This window comes from Magallana gigas, chromosome 2 (genome assembly GCF_963853765.1).
Source record: "Magallana gigas chromosome 2, xbMagGiga1.1, whole genome shotgun sequence".
Classification (NCBI taxonomy): Eukaryota; Metazoa; Mollusca; class Bivalvia; order Ostreida; family Ostreidae; genus Magallana; species Magallana gigas.
Window position 1 is genome coordinate 19,517,841 of NC_088854.1, and position 21,701 is coordinate 19,539,541.

General features: G+C 33.9%; 2 protein-coding genes across 15 annotated transcripts in view; both read left to right on the forward strand.

The window, feature by feature from the left end:
- LOC105344258 (prostaglandin G/H synthase 2-like) overlaps positions 1-7,404 on the forward strand; it is a 40,070-nt gene extending 32,666 nt beyond the window's left edge. For 12 of the 13 annotated variants that reach the window (XM_011451998.4, XM_034443540.2, XM_034443539.2 and 9 more), the window contains exons 4-11: positions 361-504; positions 1,201-1,344; positions 1,897-2,075; positions 3,382-3,465; positions 3,767-4,013; positions 4,116-4,402; positions 6,126-6,270; positions 6,479-7,404. In XM_011451998.4, coding sequence (XP_011450300.3) covers positions 361-504; positions 1,201-1,344; positions 1,897-2,075; positions 3,382-3,465; positions 3,767-4,013; positions 4,116-4,402; positions 6,126-6,270; positions 6,479-6,837 — 1,589 coding nt within the window. In that variant the 3' untranslated portion in view covers positions 6,838-7,404. 13 annotated transcript variants of the gene reach the window in all.
- A 1,733-nt stretch (positions 7,405-9,137) lies between these two features.
- On the forward strand, positions 9,138-21,435 carry LOC105344256 (uncharacterized). Of its 2 annotated transcripts, none has more exons than XM_011451975.4 (8): positions 9,138-10,433; positions 11,520-11,654; positions 12,383-12,894; positions 14,347-14,473; positions 15,165-15,296; positions 17,158-17,259; positions 17,484-17,693; positions 19,537-21,435. In XM_011451975.4, the coding sequence occupies exons 1-8, from the start codon at positions 10,340-10,342 to the stop codon at positions 20,685-20,687; spliced, it is 2,463 nt and encodes an 820-aa protein (XP_011450277.3). In that variant the 5' UTR covers positions 9,138-10,339; the 3' UTR covers positions 20,688-21,435. The 2 variants fall into 2 exon arrangements, with proteins under 2 accessions (XP_011450277.3, XP_011450278.3); XM_011451976.4 differs by having other exon boundaries at positions 15,165-15,287.
- Positions 21,436-21,701: the final 266 nt, after the last annotated feature.

Genomic DNA, 21,701 nt, shown 5'->3' on the forward strand with positions numbered 1-21,701 from the left:
CTTTTAGCAAACAGGCATGATTACCAGTAGACAAAATTGTCTACAAGAAGACATACTTTTAGAAGATTATCTTAAATTGAACCTTGCATTTAAAAATATATTTACTGGTAAATCTTTTTCAAAACTTTAAATTACGCATTGTTATAATACTAACTACTAGCTCTAAAACACTGGTCTGTTGGATATTTTATTTAGTTTCTCCAAATGGGACACGAGTGTTAATTGTTATTTGTGGAAAACTATTTTCTAGCTACATATAATCTTGTAAATAACTGAAAAATAAATGATACGTAAAATTATAATGGATTATGTCGATGTCCAAAGATTGCTCAATATATATGAAACTTTATTTGGTTTTAGCTACCTTTATGAAGAAGATCAAGCTGTTTTTAAAACCAAGTCAAAGCACTCTTCATAACCTGCTGACATCCAAAAAATGGCTGTGGAATATCGTCAACAGCGTTCCATTTCTGGCCAATGCAGTGATGAAAAAAGTTTATACCAGTAAGGCATATACATACTATAAAGTAGAGAAATATAGATAGTCAAGATATCAGCATCTTTTAAGTTTGGTAATTATACATGCATCTCTTACCAGTAATGTGATCAGAGATCAACTTTGTTAAGCAAAGGTAATTTAGTTTTACTTACATAGTGTATTATACAATTTAATTAACAATTAACCTATTATGAACAAAATGTATTTGCAAATTTTGAAAACCCCTCATTATGAATACTTGTTTTAGCAAACTTATCTGCGAACATACATGTATCTCAATTAGTCAGATTGGTACATATTGTACGTAGCAATCCATTTTTTCATTAAGGCATGCTCACCTGACCTTGCAACAGCAGATAGTTAATTATGAAAGATAGAATGATGCAATAGAAATAATTCAGCAATTAGGCCAAATAAAAAATATGCAAATTTAGATGAAAAATTATAAATTTTCAAAAATTTCATTTAGTAAATATGAACAAAAGCCCTTAACAGATTTGAATTTAGAGTGGATGATATTCAACTGAATTGATTGATACAAATAATATAAGTTGATAAACAAAACATTTAATCTTGTGAGGTACGTTGTGAAATACAAAGTATATATCTTGATATAGCGAGCTACCTTAATTAAGAAATGATAAAGTCAAGTTGAATTTGATGAATATACAGTAAACATTTCTATTTTCTATTTCCTTCAGTGAGGTCAGATATGATAGACAGTCCACCAACCTATACCTCTGAGCACGAATACATCACAGTGGATGCTAATTTTAACTATAGTGTCTACACACGTACCTTGCCTCCAGTACCAAAGGAATGCCCAACACCTATGGGAGTATGGGGTAAAATCTAAAATACATAGAAAATTTGTAAATTATTATTAATAACAACATGTTGAATCATAATACACAAAATTTATGTGCTATTGTGCCAAACAAATAACATTATTAGTAGTAGAAATGTGTAGAAGATAGTAAAATATTCGTTAAAAATATACTGGTATAAGAAAATGGTACTGTAAAAATGGTTATTTACACGTGGAGGAAATTTACACTAGCTACATGGAAAGCTTAAAACTGCGTAAAATACCCCTATGTCTATGGTGAAAAATCAAAACTTTAGAGTGGTAAATCATCCTTCTGTATGTTAAATAATCACGCATATTGTTTGACCTTAGAAAATGCATACTTAACCACCATCGTAAATAACTACTTTTACAGTAAATTTGCCTTTGGCCTTAGGCAATATGAAACCCGGGGTTTTCCTGTCACCTTGGGGCAAAAAATGTAGTATGTTGCCCTTTGCCAAACTAATATCACACACTAGTGCCCTGGAAAATGAACAGAAATTCAGAATTTATCCAGGTTTTATAAACTCATTTATTCTTTAATTAGGAAAGAAGGTGCTACCTCCTGCTGAAGACATTGTGAAGGCTTTCTTCATCAGAACGGAATTCATTCCCGAGCCGTTAGGGACGAGTGCCTTATTTCCTTACTTTGCTCAGCACTTCACTCACATGTTCTTCAAGACTGACCTAAAGAAAGGGCCGCAGTTTCAGTGGGGAGGACATGGGGTATGTAATCTAATATCTTTTCTATCATGGCATTGTTCAGAGTTATTTCATCAAATTCTTGCCCTTATTTTGAAGCCTCCATGGGACACTAGTGGCTATTAAAATGGAAATATTGATCATGTTGGTTTATAGATAGAGTGGACGATTTACCTACATACATGCATAAAAACCTCTTTAAAAAAGTGAAATCCTTTTCTGAAACATGAAGGAGCAGGCCAGTGCTTATCTCTAATGTTTCTGTGGTGCTAAGAGGATGTGAGTCATTGACTTACCCTGGATGGGACGCAAGTCTTTGCAGGTTAACCCCCTGCATAAGCTGGTACCTATAAATTGCAGCTGGATGGTCTATTACACTGTTGATATAGTACCTTGATAAAGAACACAACACACAACATCAAGTGACCTGCACAGAGGGGCTTGAACCAGCGATCTTTGGTCTACTGGCTAAACACCTAGTACTAAAGCTTTGTGCTCCACATCAAAACTTGTCACATTTTAGTTTATTAGCCTTTTTTTGCTCAGAACCTTGGGAGGAATTTATAGTCATTTTATCCTAGCATCTCTGATATACTGTATTGGCATTTTATGCTGACCAAGTGTCATATTTTGGGAGTTTTAACAATGGGAAAATACCAATAACACCAGCTGGAGTTGGAAGAGATCATTATACTGACATTTACATAATGGGAGCAGCTTTGAACAGCAGCCTGAATTTTAGACAATCTTTAGCCCATTTTTTTCTTAGCTCTGTTCTTTGTTAATGCTTAAACATTTTTAGCACTTTATACTGAATTATCTTTGTAAAAATTAAAACTGCTTTTGCTTTGTAAAATCAACAACTTTTTCCTGTTCTTCTTTTTAACACTTTCAATGAATGATTTCAAAATGCAATTTTTTTCACTTTGACCATACTGCATAGTTATCATACATAACAGTATAATATTACCGGTAGAATTCTACAGGCAATACAGTAAAACATGGTTATAACGAAGTGCCAGGGACGGGCAATTTTGTTTCGTTATATCCATCAAGTTCACAGCATATAATATAGTAATGGGGAATGAAAATCACTTCGCTGTAAGCGTCAATTCATTATAAGCATGTTCGCTATTGCCATGTTTTACTGTATATAACTGATTTTCATTTAAGTTTGATAATTATACTATATGTACCTTAATCAACAAAGCTCTATCTGTTGGTCTACATCTCAGGCTTGGATGTAATATGTATTGCATCATTTTTGCATTCCTTTCATGAATGCATGCTTGGACCAGCATTGTATCTTGTGTATCATGACATTTTCAAGGTAGACGTTTCTCATGTGTATGGAAAGGACAGAGATTCCGAGAATAACCTAAGATCTTTCAAAGATGGGAAACTCAAATTCCAGGTACTTACTTTAATAAAAAAAAAATTCTTCCACAGATATGTGAAACATGGAGTAAAAATTCTATAAACTGATGAAAAATTATTTAATTGAAAGACAATAAATAAATGTTTTGATTCTCAGACACAGCCACATTATGTCAAACGCTGCAAATTTATTTGCCATATATTGAAAAGGGGAATATTGAGTCAGTTATTTTTAAGTTAAAAAACTGAGTTTCACACTTATCCAAATCTCATGAAAAATACATGCCTGCCACATTTCTATTTGAAGCATTTGGTATTTTTATGTTTTTTTGCCTTAGATCATAGATGGAGAAGAGTGGCCCCCCTTGACTTCTGAAGCAGATGTTCCAATGGGATATCCAAAGGGAATGGAAAAGACCAAGCAATTTGCTCTGGGACACTCCTTCTTTGGTCTACTACCAGGATTGTTTATGTATGGCACAATCTGGTTACGAGAACATAACAGAGTGTGTGACATCTTGAAAAAGGAGCATCCAGAATGGAATGATGAGAGATTATTTCAAACTGCCAAGCTGGTGATTCTAGGCAAGAAATCATTTCTGTTTTCCAAATTACATTTTATTTTGCCATATACACCATTTCCATGAAAAAGGGTGAATTAAAATATTTGATTTATTTTCCTTTTAGGAGAGACCATTAAAATTGTTATAGAGGACTATGTAAAACATCTCAGCAACTATAATTATGATTTGATCTTTAATCCTGAATTGCTGTTTGGCGAGCCATTCCAGTATCAGAACAGGATTGCTTTAGAATTCAACCATCTTTATCACTGGCATCCCCTGATGCCAGATGAGATTAACATCAGTGGAACTATGTACAATCTAAAAGAGTTCATGTTTCATCCAGAGCTTGTTGTAAAACATGGAATGAGGAACTTTGTGGATTCTCTGTCCAAACAGAGAGCTGGATTAGTAAGTTCTCTCTCTCTCTCTTGTTATGTCTGTAAATTTGAATGTTAATTTTTTTATCCACATGATTAACTGCTATTTGCCAAAAAAAAAAACCTTTCAGTCATAGCAATTTACTTTTGATCAGGTACCAGTGTAGTTGATACCCTTGATGTTTTAGTAGTTTTTCTCTTCTTTATTTGAATGATGAACTCAATAAAAAAATATGGACTTAGCAAAATATTATTAGACTATTTACCAGTGTATAGAATGGTCAACCACATCAGTCGTAAAAGCCATCAAAAGTTTTCTCCTCACTTGACAAATGACAACAACCATATAGCAGATAACTCTATAAGGTTACTAGACTGTGTTAAGGCCCTGTCACACCAAGCTGCGTCCCCACGGCGTGTTCACGGCGTTGTAAAATTCATGGAATCACCTTAAGATCGCAAGGAAAATTCAGAAAAAATGTAGTTTTATTGGAAAATTTTACAAAAGGAGATGTCACGGCGTCCTGACGGTGAACGAGGCGTTCTTACGGAGCTCCCACGGCGTGTAACTGTGTTTCCACGGAGTTCTACTTGGCGATTAACTGCGCTCTCACTGAGTCTCCGCCGAGCACTCATGACGTGCTAGGAGTTATAACCGCGCGTCCACGGCGTGCTCTGTGTGCTGACTGCGTGCACGAGACGTTCTATACTTCTTTGTACCGTAGGTTAATATTAATTTGTACAATTGTATGGGAAACAAACAAGAATTTACAACTAGAAAATAAATGATTATAAAATCATTTTGATTTTATGAAAAGGTACACTGTAATTGAAACATAACTACTTCTAACCAATTTGTGAATGACTAGAACAAAACTCTCAGTAGTCAGGTCTACAAAAAAGATCCGTTATTAGTTGTTAGAAAACATAGAAAAGATGTGAAAACATCAGAACCAAATGTCATGAATTCCATCTATGTCCATTGATAGGTCTTGGAATATTAGCAAATGCTACTTTTTACATAGTCATCTACATCCAATTTCATAATTATTACATCGCTTGCTATTGTACAACAGCCATTGTTCGAGTTTTCGTGGTCTTGATGACAACGCACTAGAAACGCCGTGGGAGTGCGGTATAAACGCAGAGGGAACGTCATGAGAGCGCAATGAACGCAGCAATAGCTCGTTGGGGTCGCTGTGTAAATGCAGCCAAATGAAAAACAACTTGTTCAAACGCTGTGGATGCGCAGTGAGAGCCCAGTGAAAGCACGATAGAGACGCAGTGAGATCCCAAAGGACTCCATGAGGTCTCCGTGCAAGCGCAATTGACTTGTCACTGCGTCTTCACTGCGATTAGCTGCTTTTCTTGAGCGCGCCGACGTAGCTCTCGTGGCGCTGTTGGATATCTTACGGTGCTGTCACGGCTACTTCACTACGCTTCTACAGCGTGTTTATCAGAACGCAGAGCCACGGCGCGTACTTTGTGCATGTTCAAAGTGCACGCGTCGCATGGCGTTCTAAAATGTTCAAGGCGATCCCACCGTGACGGACGAAGATGCTGTTGCGTTGTTACGGCGCTGTAGGAGACTCTACTGCGTTTTCCTTGGCGTTTTACATTATTTAAGGACGCAGCGGGATCGCCGTGAGGACACAGCTCTGGTGTGACAGGGGTTAAACATATCGTCATTAAGTTATCTCTTAACAAATTATAACTTTAGGAAATAGTCAAATTTTCCTTTATTCAATTTTAAGTTTGGACCCCGAAATCATGGCCCCGTGACAATTCCTGTGGTGACAGAATTGATCAAACATGGCCGCACCTTAAGGCTGCAGTCATTCAACCAGTATAGAAAGAGATTTGACATGGAGCCTATCAAGTCTTTTGAAGAACTGACAGGCAAGTATTGAGGCATTAATTTTCTTGTAAAGCTTCGAATCAGAAGAAGTATGATTCCAAGTTCTTAAACTTAATTACCCTAGCTTTTGGTAACTTGGCAACCAAATTGCATGAAGCTTAATTTGCATCCAAAGTGATCAAAATGCATATATAAGAGTAGGACATTGTATTTCATTTTAAATTGAAATTTCATTGCTTATATTTATAGGAGAGAAGAAAATGGCCAAGCAACTTGAGGATTTCTATGGTGATGTTAATGCTGTGGAGTTTTATGTAGGATTGATAATGGAGAAAAGAAGACACAATTCTATGTTTGGTGACTCTTTGGTACAAATTGGTGCCCCGTATTCTGTGAAGGGTCTGATGGCAAATCCTATCTGTAGTCCCAAGTACTGGAAACCTTCTACGTTTGGTGGAGAGGTTGGGTTCAACATAGTAAAAACTTCTTCACTTAAAAAACTGTTTTGTGAAAATATCAAAGGAGAATGTCCATTAGTATCATTTAGAGTCCCAGACTATGTTGAGGGAGATGTAACAGAATTCATCAACCAAAAACTAGAATTATAACACTGCATTTCATTTTAATGGCATTGTGTTTCAAACAAAACTTTAGTAAAGCATTTCAAATGTTGTCATGAAATTTGACTGATATTGTACTGTGAGTGTGTAAATGCTTAGTTATGCATTATTTTCATTCTTAAAAATCACTTTCTGAATTTAGTAGCATTTAAAATGTCTGTTAATATTTTTATAGATGTTATGAATTTGAAATCTGAAATCCATCATCTTAGTCTGTAGTTAGTTGAGAGTGTCAGTCTATTATCACTTTATCATATCTTGAATGACAGTTATATGGTAATTAAAACAGCAATTTGTACTCATTTGTTAGATTATATGAGAGAGAGAGAGAGAGAGAGAGAGAGAGAGAGAGAGAGAGAGACTGACTGGTTGATGTTAAATTGCTAGAAAGGAAATGGTATGCACACTATGTACACTTGATAATACATGTACAAATACCTGTTTTTCAGATGTACATGTACATGAGTTATTGTGTTCTTTTAGATTCAGTACATGTATACTTGGATTTTATATTGTATACACTATGTTAAAAGAATTTCTCCTTTAATTTTTTTGCATTATAAGTGTGTTACTGGTAGGGCAAAACCTTATCTAAACATTATAAAGTCATCCATCATAAAATTACATGTAGTTTGACATACATGTGTAGTTTTTGACATAAATGTACAGTCAAACTTCGTTATCTCAAACTAGATGGGACTGTTCAAAACCTTCGAGATATCCGAGTATTCGAGATATTGTGAGTAAAATACTTAAAATATAAGTAGTTGGGACTTACAAATCACTTCGATACATCTATTGTATTCAAGATATCAGTGTTCGAGATATCGAAATTCAACTGTATATACACATAAATATTCCATGTCTTTTTTCTCAAGACAAGGTTAATGGCCAGTTTTGCTCCCATGTAAAAGAAATTAGGTTGTTAACTCTTAGATTTTTGTAGTAGTAATACAAGTTTCCACTTTTGTTTGCAAAGGATGAGAATCATCTTCACTCCTCTGTGAAAGGAATGGGTATTTGTTGTTTTCACTATAAGAAGAATGTGCACATTTCTTATAAGATGTTACAGTTCACCTTTTGAACCACATGGTGTATTTACATGTTGATCTTCTTTTCAATGTTTAATATAAAGTTATGGTGTATTAACATGTTGATCTTCTTTTCGGTGTTTTTTATATAGAGTTTAACAAAAATTAAATTCAATTAAAAGTTACCTGTATTTGTTATTGCTTTTATTATGCTTTGATAGCCATATGCAAGAACTACTGATCCCACCAAACTTTCATCGATGGTGCATCTTATAATACATGTACTTATGCACTTGACAGGCTTGAATGCAGATCTGAGACACAGGTTTCAGATGCTGGATGAGGTTATTAAAGTAAATGAACTGACTTACAATTAACTACCAGTAGTGTCTAATTATAACATCACTTTGGGTAAGATTAAAGAATATACAGTGTATCAACAATTTATAACATTATATTTAGAACATTCAGTGTATATTTTCCCTTATGTTTGCATTGGAAATCTGCAACATTCAATTTTCTATGAATACACTTTTCTAATCCATGCGCCATATGATAAGCACAAATACACACGTCTTCACATGTTTTGAGTATCGGTATATTCATTTTTGTAAGATTAAATAAAACGTTCAATCTTACATAACCAATTTGAATTTTTATATGTACTTTTGAAACATAATTATTAAATTATCTACTCCTGAATAAAAATTCTTTTTCTTTACAAAGTTGCAGCCATAAATACATGTATATTTCTAGTCGCAGAGGCGAGCTAAATAACATGATAATATGGCTAATCCATGTATGTTTCGTATCCCTTACAGCGTATATAATGGCTTTACAGCGAAATACACATATATTTCATAGAAATAGACATCAGTATGAATATAGATAAAAGGATTGTATGCTTATTTTTGGATGTCGTCGATCCTGTAACACACCAAGCGGTGCAGACAAATCATCATACCGCACTAACGCGTGTTACACTGCTTAGTACTGTATTACAGGACCGACAACATCCAAAAATAAGCATTCAATGCTTAATTGATATCCACTGCATATGGAGCTAAACATGTGATAAATATTAAGTACGGGATAATCCAACTGAATCCACATTCACAGTAAAAAAAATTAACAGAAAAGAGGTTCTTGTTAAAAGGTGATCTGAGTTTTGTCATGATGGATAAAACTTTTGATCTGCCCCTTGCTATTGTTGAATTGGCAAAAAAGAGACAAACATTAGAGTTAATTTTATTTTCATTGAAGTTTAGAAACCTTAGAATCTTCAAAGAAAATAATTAATTGGACATAGGGTACAAAAAATAGCAAGATATTTCATGTATAACCACATCTTTTGAAAAAAGATGGCAAGTAAATGCCGCCTACTGGTAAGTTATGTATTTACAAAACTGATTGGTCAAGTGCCTTTACAATAGCTAGTTCAGTAAACTATGACACAATTTTTTTCATTCTGTCGCAAATGTTGTCTCATTAGGCCAAATACACATTTTGTACATTAAACTCTCAATTGTATGGGGGCTGCACGTTTCTTCCAATAACATGCATCTCTCCTTGTTCCTGATGTTGAAATATGCAGTAATGTCAAAAAGTGTACCACATCACTACACACAGGGTTCCCAATTTCATTTTTTCTGCAAAGGTTTTTATCAAAAATTTCAAATATTTTTCATGCATTTGAGGCGACATTTAATACGCTGAAAAGGTTTATTCCTGAATCCAAAGAAACCACAACACACGTTCACATAAGACATGAATTCAATATCATATTGTTAACTTTTATGTGCATGAACCGAACGAGTTCTGGCTTTTCCGTCAATAGAACAGGTATCTGTGTTTTATATAAGTTTAAAGGTAACTACCCTCTGTTTGTCGCCTGGTCGTAAATATTCAGCTGGGATGACGGTTTCGTTATTGCGAGAAAAATTAAGCTCGTATTTCAATGCACGGGATATTGACTTTACTGATGGCACGTTGTTAACGGTACATATCTGATCATCCAGCAATTTCTGACGGATTTTTTTGCAAATTATAGACGGTTCCTTCCATTTCTGATATTCAATATACTGTAGAACAGTCTGTGTTATTTTCCTGGGTCGCTCAGAAGGTTTTCTTCGTGTTCTTACGACGTGATTTTTTTCATAATCTTTGACAACATTTACACAAGTGCGTAAACATCGGCCCGTTTCCTTTTCGATTACTCTATAACTTTTACCTTGCAAATGCAACTTTACAATACGTTTTCTTTCTTCCTCCGATGTGTGCTTCCAAGAGGGCGCCATGTTGTCAAATTGAGCGCGAGAGGACTGTGCAAGCACAGTAAAGGCTTTAGCTTGGTTCCCGAGGCCTTCCGATTGGAGGCCTTTCGAAATTCCTCGGACTTTTATTAAAAGAGAAGTTAATTAAGATATTTTTGGATCAGGTAAGTCCCATGTACACCAAAGATGGGAGCAAGGTCTTCAAAGCTAAATTGTAGTGGCAGGCGACCCAAAGAGGAACCGTATCATCCTAAAACAGACGACAGAATAATTGAAAACGGTTAGGCTTGTAAATGTTCGTTCTTTTTTATGTGTAACGTGAAGATTTGGAGTTTTTATCGGGAGTGGTTAAACAGTTGAAAGGCTACTCTAGCATAGCTAAAGTAATCGATAATTATATTTTAGATAAATTTAAATACTTACAACATACAACTGCCTGTATTTATCATCTTTTGCTTCAATATTATCAAGATTATAGGCTAAGTTTTTTATTTAAAAAACCATTAATGCATGAACATGTACATGTACGTAGGCCTATAACTTACTTAAGCGAAAGTAAAAAAAAATTCCAATGATGTTTTAGCTATTATTGTAGATCTATGTTAATGTATGAAGTTGCACTTGGCAATAGTTTTGTGTAAAATGCTTTCTGACTCTTGACCCTTTATTTAAATTTGAGAGTCCAGAGGGTGTCTCGGATGATGCATGATCCATCAACTGATCAATGTATTAATTTATACACGTGTATTACCCAGTCTATTTTCATAAAGTTTATATTTACCAGGACTGCGTTCAAGACTGTAGCAGCTAGCCTAGTGGCTAGGTCATAAATATCTAGGTCTATTGAAAGGCCCCCTAGTTTATCCACTATATATCTGACATTAGGTTGGAAATATTCAACTAAAGACTAATTACATCAACATGATTTCTTCATTTCAAGTGGAAATGTAATTGTCAAAATTCATTATTACTATAATTATAGGATGAACAAAATATTATTTCGGTAAACAAGATAGATATCATTTTTGTTACAAAGAAGTAACTAAGAAAGCCTTCAGTGACCCTTCACACTAACATCTGTGCTAACGAGAGATATTATTATAAGTTGTAGAACTTGTTTATCAATTGTTGTACAATAAATAAAGTTCAGTTTTTTAAAAAATAAAACCATCATGAATTTGATGCTTAGCATTAAAAATTTAGGCTTATATACGTATATCTATGTATTTTGGCAGCTAGGTTAGCTAACTGTTCAACAGCGTATAGCCTGAATGTAGCAGCTATGATCTTGAACGCACCCAGGGCTTGATCACACATTTAAACCAATATTTACAATACTGAATGTTTTACCTTGCTTGATTTCTAGGAAAAGGGACCAAAGATCAAAACAAACCACACAGAAATTTCAAAATATCTAGTAAGGAGAATGTCCCAAAAAAGGTGCATCAAACTACGGAAAAAAGCTCTGAAGCATCAAGTGGTATTAAACCTAAACCTTATGGCAAGTACCATTATCTTTTAAACAGATACATTAGCTGAAATTGTGTATGTGTTTAGTGCTGATACTGTCATTGACAAGTATATAATTTAATATATTCATTATTTCTTTCACATATGTCATCAACAGTTATATATACATGTAAACATGTTGTGATCATATAACATCCATAGCTCTTGTGTTAAGGTCTAGTACACAACAGAAGGGCTTAAAAACTCATTCTCAATTGTCATAGCTATGAGACTGTTTCATTTAAAAGAAATAAGCTTACTGGTACACTTTTATGTCAACATGGTTTGAAATAAATTAATTAGACCCTAAAGAAAGATAATGAAATCAAACATTTGACATTAGAGTGTGCATTCATTGTCACCATTTGAGATATTACATATATATCTGTTACCAGGTACTTGAAATTTCTCAGTGAAATGTATTGATACTGATTTAAACTGTGATGTAAAATTTGAACACATATTACATGTGAATTTGCACATTATTATGTAAATCATGTCTCAAAGAGAATATATGATATTTATTAATATAATATAAAACATAAATTTCAGTGTCTTCAAATATATATTAATTGCATGTGTAAATACTTCAAATCTTATAATACTGTACAGTCAGAGTTTCGGGAAAAGGTTAAATCACAGATAATATTAAAGTTTTCTTCATATATTATGACCATGCGTACATGACATGATTCTTCACTATAATTTTTTTTTACATAGAATTTGCAAAAGGAAGAAAAGATCCTTCCGTTAGGAGCCCAGGTGATACAGTTTCTAAGTCTACCATAAGCAGCTTAGATGAGACTGCCCCCAAGTCAGTCATAAGCAGCCCACATGAGACTGCACCCAAGTCAGTCATAAGCAGCCCAGATGAGACTGCCCCCAAGTCTCTTATAAACAGCCCAGATGAGACTGCCCCCAAGTCTCTTATAAATAGCCCAGATGAAACTGCCCCCAAGTCAGTCATAAGCAGCCCAGATGAGACTGCCCCCAAGTCAGTCATAAGCAGCCCAGATGAGACTGCCCCCAAGTCAGTCATAAGCAGCCCAGATGCAGATCATAACAAAACAAAACTCAAAGAAATGGGGCATTCCTCTATTCCTCCTTTGAACAATGATTCATCTTTAGATGTAGATTGCATTCCGTCACTGAATAGTGAACAAAGACGTCTTTCTTTGGATGCAAACATCGAATGGACAGCAGAATATGGTGAAAATGATGAAAATGCAAAGGTAATAATGCCTTAGTTGCTTTTTTGGTGACATAAGTTATCCTATATTGTCTGTCATTGTATATTGCTTCCTTAGCATTGGTCATGAACTTTTGAACACTTCAAATTTCTCTGAATCTATTTGGCCAAATTGACCAAATTTGTAATTTTGCATTTGTAGTAGAAGGGAAACACAAAAAGTGAAATTTGCTTTACAGGGTTAAGTATGCATGGTTATTTTTCCAGCTATGAAATTTAATCCCCACAGAATCATTTAAATCACAAATCAACTAAATTTCATCTTCATAAAAATATCTGCCTCGATCTACAGTAGTGAATGTGCATGAATTGTTAAGGATTCTCCTTCTTTTCTATGATGCATCTAGGAGGCAAAGCGAGTGCATGATAAAAATGATCACTGGAGCCTCTACCAAAATTGTAAAATTCTTGACTCAATGATAAGGGGATCTTGAAATAGGGAGGGTCATATTGATTATATTGTTTTATACTAAAAAATAGTGAAAATGCAATGGTTCTTAATTAACTTCTCCACTCCTGGACATCTAGGATGCAAACTAAGTCCTTTGTTAGAATGAGTAAGGAAGTCTCTAGCACCAAGACTGCAAAATATCATACAACTCCTTGGCCAGGGGTTCTGATGTGAGAGCGTGTTTCTAATGTGGCTAGGAAAAAGAGGACACAACTTTTGATTACAGTAAAACTCGTTTAGAGCAAAGTCCTAGGGACCAATGGATTTACTTTGTTATATCAGTAATTCGTTATATCCGTATAACGAATTAGTAATAATAACTATAACAAATTCCCTATATACATGTTTTCTTTCACCAGACTATAATTTTTGCTAATTGAGGTTTATAATAAAAATACATTACTTTGATACCTTAAATAATTGGATTGTGAGTCGAAAAATTTATATGAAAATAAATTCATTCAATCTATTATATTAAATTATTTTTTAAATTGTAATGAAATTCGTTATAAAAGTGTTAAATTTCTTTATTATTAACTTCTATGGGTCTCAAAATCAATTCGCTATATCCTTAAATTCGTTATATCCGAATTTGTTATAACCGTAAAATTTTGTAAAGATTTGTTAAGAATTTTACCGGGGACTCAAATTTTTTTTACTATATCTGAGAATCGCTATATTTGTTTTCGTAATAAACAAGTTTTACTGTATTTAGTTTATAAAGCATTTGTACTCTTTTAAAATGTTTCCAAATACCATGTGAAAATAAAAAAAAAATGGATTGGAATGTGGCACAACTTTTCATAACAAGCACCCCCGTTTTACAAATTGTATAATAATCTACTGGTAAATTCTGATTTGTCCATATATATTTCTATCCATCCACCATAAGCAAATACATAGACTGACCATTGCCAATTAGAATAGAGATGTTGGAATTTATTCATTATTCATGTAAGAATTATTTTGTTTGTACCAATTAAGCAACCACAGAATGGTAAAACAAAATCTGTGAAGGAAGAAACCAAGAGCATCCCAATCCAAAATGATGAGTCTGATAGCACAACAGACTCAGAGAGTTCAGATGACGATGATGACTATGTAAAAGGAGGTGAGATTTTAAATAAGAAAATGGTAGACAATTTTCAGACTTAAAGAACTATATATGATAAGAGTTAAATTTGGCCCCCATAATTCGCCATTTTTAAAGTGTTTCGGGTACAATAAAATGTTATGTTATAATTTAGAAGAGTTGATATAAAATATATTTTTCACATATTTGTTTGATTTATTTGCACTCACTTGCAGTATATGATGTCAGAAGTGATGCTATTTCTATAATTCAATCAAAATCAGTGGAAAATTGAAATGTTTTACATCTTTTTACAAATGGGAAATATAGAGCACATGCTTGAACCAGGACAAATTTTATTACTTATTAGCCTTGGCTAGATACATCTCTGATTAAAGTATTTTGTTGGTTCAAGCATGTGCTCTATGTTTACTGAAAGAAAAACTGCTTGAAAACAAGCTTTTTTATGCTAAAATGCAAAAAATGGCGGGAAAAGGTTGTCTTTACAATGCTGTATTTCTAAATTGTGGGCACTTGAATCAAAATGAACATTAAGTAAAATCATGACATATATATCTGTACAAAGAAAACAAAGAATTTCAGTAAAATAATGATATTCCTTTTAGGGGGCCATTTTAGGCCTATACCATATATAGTCCTTTTCCTATTTAATAATTGAAATATATTGAACTACTTGCATCAATGTTTGTCTGTTTTTTCCTTTCGAAAGGTTTAAGTTTTGGACATGTTGGGAATCTGGTAATTGGAACAGGAAAAATAATTGACAGAAGCACCAAAATAGTTCCAAGGAAGGAACCCAAAGCCAAGACCAAGAAAAAATCTTCAACAAAGGGTATACTTGGTGAATATTGTTATTCAGTTATTCTCTCATAAGGAATTGCTATCTTAAAGATAAATAGAATTGTACATTTTTAGCAAATAAAGATTATTATTAACTTCTCTTTTCCACTGTCATCATCATAATCCATTATAAAGCTTGTTTCAAAATACTGTAAATATTCCCACTTGGTGACAGTCTTGGTTATATATATAGCTGTTTTACAAACTAAAATTCAGACGCCTATCCCTTTGCCAGCATCATGGGCATGCCACCTAAACATTAATGTAGAACAACTTAACTACATAGCTCACTCTGTTGCATTGCAGACATCAAATTACTGTTTATGCACACAACAATTTTAGAGACTGCATTTAGTAAATAACGTTTTCTCAACAAAATACCAATGTTTCATTTGTTCTACTTGACTATAAAAGGAGGATTGTTTAGTTTTCAATCACATAAATACTTTATTCCCCTACCAAGGCTCACGTCAAAATTGCAAAAAGCCAAAAACATTGTTAAAATGAAAACATTTTTTGACTGATTGCATATTTACTGCTCCATACATGTGCCATTATATGTCAGCAAAGCAAATGTCCTATATGGTCGTTCACTGAAAAACATTGTTTATTAATTGATTTTCCGAACGAGGTAGGTCATGGTCACACATATAGTCATTTACTCCGTAAACTCTTTTATTTAAGTCATGAGCAATGACTCTGCCTACAATAATCAGATTGGACAGGGTCAGTCAAAACAATTTGAAACTTTTCATGAGTTACAGCCTTTTAAAGACTGTGCATAGTTCCCTATTTGGTTCAAAGTTAAAAACCTGCATAGGGTGCAGGGGTCAACCCAGAAAGATGTTGATACTTTGATAGTGAATTCTATCAAGCGACTTATTCTCAAATTCTGACTCTCACAAAGTTGGAAAATTGTCACTGCATATATTTTAAAATGAGCGCTAAGTGAAAAAAAACCTGTTATCATTGTAATCGAAAATGAAGAAGTTTGAAAACCTTTTGGTTTTAAGTATACATGTACCTAATGCATATACTCTTTGAAATTTGTAAGTTCTGAAACATGAACATAAGGTGGTATGGAACACCTGTTGATATTGCTGTAGATAGATTTAAAAGTACATTAATTATTATCAAAATACTTTCACCATTTTAAAATTTTCAAAGTTTACAATATTTGTTTGTTAATAAAAAAAAATTTAAAAAGGAAAAACTTTAAAAGGCACCATGACTTAAAGATTAGTAAGTAACACTCTAACCTATTGTGATACACAAGCTGTTAGTCTAACAATTTTGGGGAGAAATACCGTATATCAGGTTATTTTCGTGATGTCTTTGCTTTTCTGCGATCTCTTTTAAATCGCAAGAAAAAAAATAGAATACGCAGATATTATATCTGGTATCATTTTCTTTTAAAAACTCTTGAAATCGCAAAAAATGACTGACGTATATTAAAATGCTACACCTTTTTCATATTTTTGTGACACGCGAAACCCCCCCCCCCCCCCCCCACCCCCCCCCCCCCCCCCCCGGATATACGATAATTAGCAGTACCGGTATATAAAATTCTGACCGTTCTAGATTTTATTGTTCATTTCATTAGGAAGTATGTCACAGTATGGAGGTGTCCCATACCACCTTTAGAACACAGGCATTAGTAGCTCATGCGTAGAACACTCATCTAATTTCTCTTTCCAGCTAAATTAATTACAACTATTGATATGTCCCTTTCTTCATTCTGACTACTGAAAAAAATATTGTAGTGCTGGTAAACAGCTTGAGATGATTGATGTACTGTTCAACAGATTTTTATGTGTTTACATACCTACTAGGATTAAATTACCGGTACTAATTTTTTTTAGACAATAAAAAGAAATCCAGGAAAGGTGGAGTGAATGCAAAACGTGTCGATAATTTAGGAATTGGAACTGTTATGATACTGGATGAGAGAACAATACAACCAGGTAAATAAATCTACTGGTAATGTGTAGTGAAAAATTCTGTAAACAGTACTGACTACTGGAGCTATAGAAAAGCAAGAACCACAGCAACAGCTAGCGAATATGTTCATAAAGAATTCACAAATCTGCCATAATAAAACAAAACACAAGAGACCATATTAGCCCATATGGTTTTAGTAACATTTGCTTTGATTGAGCTATGGAATTATTTTTTAATTTGATTGCAGAAAAAGTCCCAGTAAAACCTGTAAATGTACCAGTATCTTCGAAACCTGTTGAAGAGAAAAAACAGCCAATACCTGTTGAGGACTTAGAAAAGCTTATGGGTTTAAAATCTGCTGTTGGAATGATCTATGGGTATCAGCAGACTGGCACTGCATTCAGAGTGGGAGTAGACAAAATAATAACAGCATGGCATGTTGTTAGAGCAATAACAGGTATGTATAACTACATGTAACAGAAAATTACTTGTACATGTACTGGCATAAACAAAATAAAGTTTCTTAGGGACGACAATTCTAAAAATTTATTTCTATGATAGTGATTTTCACAGAAACTTTATGAGTTAGAGCTTGTGATTATGATACACGAAAATCAATAACAAAAAAAACCCATTAAAATAAAACTACCGGTAGATTATTTGTAGGGACCATTTCAAAAATTGTTTGTATTACATCTCTTTTTCAATTGAACATAATGGGGAAAAAAGTTCTTGTAAGAGAAAAATGTTTTAAAAAAGTTTCTACAATAGATTTTCTATACAAACGGAAATGTGATACTTATACAATGATTTGTTAAGAAATATTATTCAAAAAATTACTATTTCATTGACTCCGTTTTTACGAGGGAGCATTGCAAAGTGCGATGTGTCGTTATTTTCCTTCAATTTTCATAAAATAGTACTCTAAGAAAAAGGTTTATGTACATCATTACGAGGTTGATTTATAAAACCAAACAACTATAGGGGTGTGTTACACATTTTTTATGAAAAAACCTTCAAAACTTAAGCACAGAGATGGTTGAACTATTTTCAGTGCTAGGATTATCAATAAATGCGGACCTGGATGTAAATTATTTGTTTACTAGCCGACAGAAACTCCTTTAATTTATTTATTAGGTCAATAATATAAATAACTTGAGCTAATATAAAACTCAGTACAAAACTGTTGACAAGACTGTGTAAAGAAATTTGTGCATGTAAATAATGCCAAAAAGCATGTTTCATTATGTAGATTAGAGCAGGATCAGCCAATACATGCATCATGTAAAGTTTGTAGTGATGGGTGTGTCTTTTTACCCCAGTGATACCCCCAATGAACCCCAGTGATACCCCCAATGAACCCCAAGGATACCTTATGAACCCCAGTGATGTCCAATGATACCCGCATGATATCCCAATGATACCCCAATGAACTTTGAAATACCCCAATGATAAGTTCACGACGCACCAATGTTATCACCACGAAGCCAATAACTGGTACAATAAATCGTAAAAACTCAGCAAATTTGGGGTGTGCTAAAAAGCACAAAAACAAGATGTTTTGGGTTCCAAATAATGATATAATTCAAGAGATGGATTTATAAGAAGCTCACCATTAAAAGTATGTCAAGTTTTATCCAAAATATCAAGAAATAAGGAAATATGACAACGTTAAATTTTAGCTGGTTACTGGTACAGTGCCAGTATATTGCGTCATAAGCAATTTTTCATTGAGTTTTAGTAACTGACGTAATATTGATAATTCAACGTTTGTAACAATCACTCTTTAGGTGTGCAATATATATGCATGCCCAAAGTGAATTAGTGTGTCGTCCTTAAAACAAATGTTCCTCATAATTTCTGAGAGCACAGGGCAACTTTTTAAGCACAACAATTTAGACAAAGTAGAAGCAGATAGTTAATCGTCATCCTGTTGAAATACATGTACTATATACAGGGTTGCAACAGTTTTGCCCCATCTTGAATTCACCCAGGCACAGTTGTGTTTGAAGAAAGATAATCTGAGACATTGGAAATCGTCCAGTCTAAAATTCGCTCTCTGACGAGGGTGAAAGGGGCAAATAAAACAGAGGTGAAGATTTCGCTGTATACAGTACGGTATATAGTTTCGTAGAATCTCTACTTAAATACATTGTCTTTTTATACACAGACTAACCTTATATACTAGTTGGTGTGATATTACCTGGTCATGCCATAGGTGGAAAACAATGGCAGCTGTTTCCTTTTTGATATTCATTATAAACTTATTATGTGTTTTTTCTTTTTCTATTTTTGTATAGCTGTAGGAGAACTAGGAGATCATGCAGTTTTTGTGGATTTTAATTATGAAAAAGATTTTCAACCAGATCACCTCTTAAGGTTTCCATTAAAACCTGATGTTCTTTACCACAATGAAAAGTTGGATATTGCTGTCCTGCAGATAAAGGAAAATCTGTATGGAACAACTTTCCCAAAACCACTGGAAAATTTTGTTAATTTTACTCGTCAAATTCATGAAAAATATTCGATATATCTCATCGGACATACAGGAGCAGGGAAAAAATCCGTAGACCATGTATTGAAGTATTGGGATCCGTTGAGTCATCGCATCAAAGAGCTTTATGAATGGTGTGAGGAAGAATTTGTTCTTAAGCATGGATTTGGATACACAGGTATTGGGGATGAAACCCGGTTACATTTTCAATGCATGTTTCGACACGGCGCATCAGGATGCCCTGGTTTTATAGTTCCACCAGGAGGAGAGGCGAGAGTAGTGACAGTTCTTCTTAGAGGGTTTCCAGATTTCTACTATTTCGATAACTTTACTGATGAAGAAAGAGAAAGAGTTCCAACTGAAAAGCTAATACAGCAAGGATCTAATATAGATGCAATTAAGAAAGATATGCAAATTAAAAATATGGATTTATATCGGGAGATATTTCATTATAGAGAATTCATTTCTCATTCTGAGAAAAAGAAGTGCATTGATACTCCTTCAGAGGAAAAAGTACTGAACTTTCCTCAAAACAATGAGCCCATAAATACAGAACCAGTTGATTCCAAAGATGCTGTTACTCTCTCTCCCAATGCATGCTCAGAACAGAACTCCCAAAACAGTGAAAACATAGCTATTCTTGCATCAGGTGGAAACAAAACCCATCCAATCACAAACAACTTTGATCCAACCCAAGACATCAATAGTGGGGATGAAGAGAAGTCTACAACAAATGCTGCACAGCCTCAAACACCACCTGCAATTGGACACCAAACTGAAGATGAAAAATCTCAAGATCAGGAAAAATGTTCCAACAATGAAGAGTCAAAAGCTGGCACAACTTGTAATAATGCTGAAACTACCCATGCCATTTTGTCCTCTGAGACTGCTCCAAATTCGACTGTTAAAAATCAAGACAAAAATGAAAGGTCTGAAAGAGAAAAAAAGGTCTGGTAATTCAAATAAACGATTCATATCACAAAACTTGGTAATTCATGTGGCTGCAACCGAGTGATAAGTGGAACATGTACTCCGACTGTTGACTTCTGTGGAACACAAGGTTGGGGCTAGCAAATGAAATCCGGCATCATTTTGAGCAATCTTCTTGGCTCTGATCAAAATCAAAGTGTACCTGGTATGTTATTGTGTTTTGCGATCTTCAGATTTCTTCTATTTTTAGTCTATAGTAATATTCTTATGCTTCTGGTTTTAATTGCATATCTATGCAGGATTTAAGATGAAAAAAACTCAGATTTACTTGATGTATTTATACTGTAAATACAATTTAATTCTCTTTTATTAGAACCTGATATATCCCTTGAGATAAATGTTCATGTTCAACATGTATAATGGGGGTCCTAGAGTATGATGGTTCAATAAATAATCTCATTCCTTTTCCTATATGATATGGAGCAACCTAGCTATGATTATTGTACATGTTCATGTACTATAATTAATTTATTTCAACATAAAGTGACACTCTTGTGATTGTTAAAAAGTATTGGCAAAAATTAAATGTCATAAGTTTAGTTCTACAATTGTGTTCATTATTTCATTTGATTGGTTAAATTCTATCACTTCTGTCTTGAATAACTAAGATGCGTTTTGTTTTCATACTATTTTTGTGATACTTTATTGTTGACTTTAATTAGTGGCATTTGTATGTTTAAAAAATGTGATACAAAGAATAAACCATAATATATTTTGTGATTATTCATAATTTTACTTCACTGAGATGGTGACCATATGTGAGGGACAAAAAAAAAAGATGTAAAATAGAAAAAAAATTCAGAGGGATTTGCTTGGCTTAACATGACTTAGAAATATAGGTCTATGCCTTACACATCCTAAATCATATTGGTGTAGTATCAGGCAGATAGAACAAATAGAAAAACATTGGGTCTAGACAAGATTTTTTTACTTGGGTCTGCTATGACCTTGATCTTTCCACATAGAAACTGAATCAAGGTC

Bases quoted from the DNA above. Each gene is read 5' to 3' on its own strand.
- LOC105344256 (XM_011451975.4), top strand. From the start codon at position 10,340: ATGGGAGCAAGGTCTTCAAAGCTAAATTGTAGTGGCAGGCGACCCAAA. The intron at 10,434-11,519 runs GTTAGGCTTGTA...CTTGATTTCTAG, and splicing joins CGACAGAATAATTGAAAACG to GAAAAGGGACCAAAGATCAA. The intron at 12,895-14,346 runs GTAATAATGCCT...GTACCAATTAAG, and splicing joins AAAATGATGAAAATGCAAAG to CAACCACAGAATGGTAAAAC.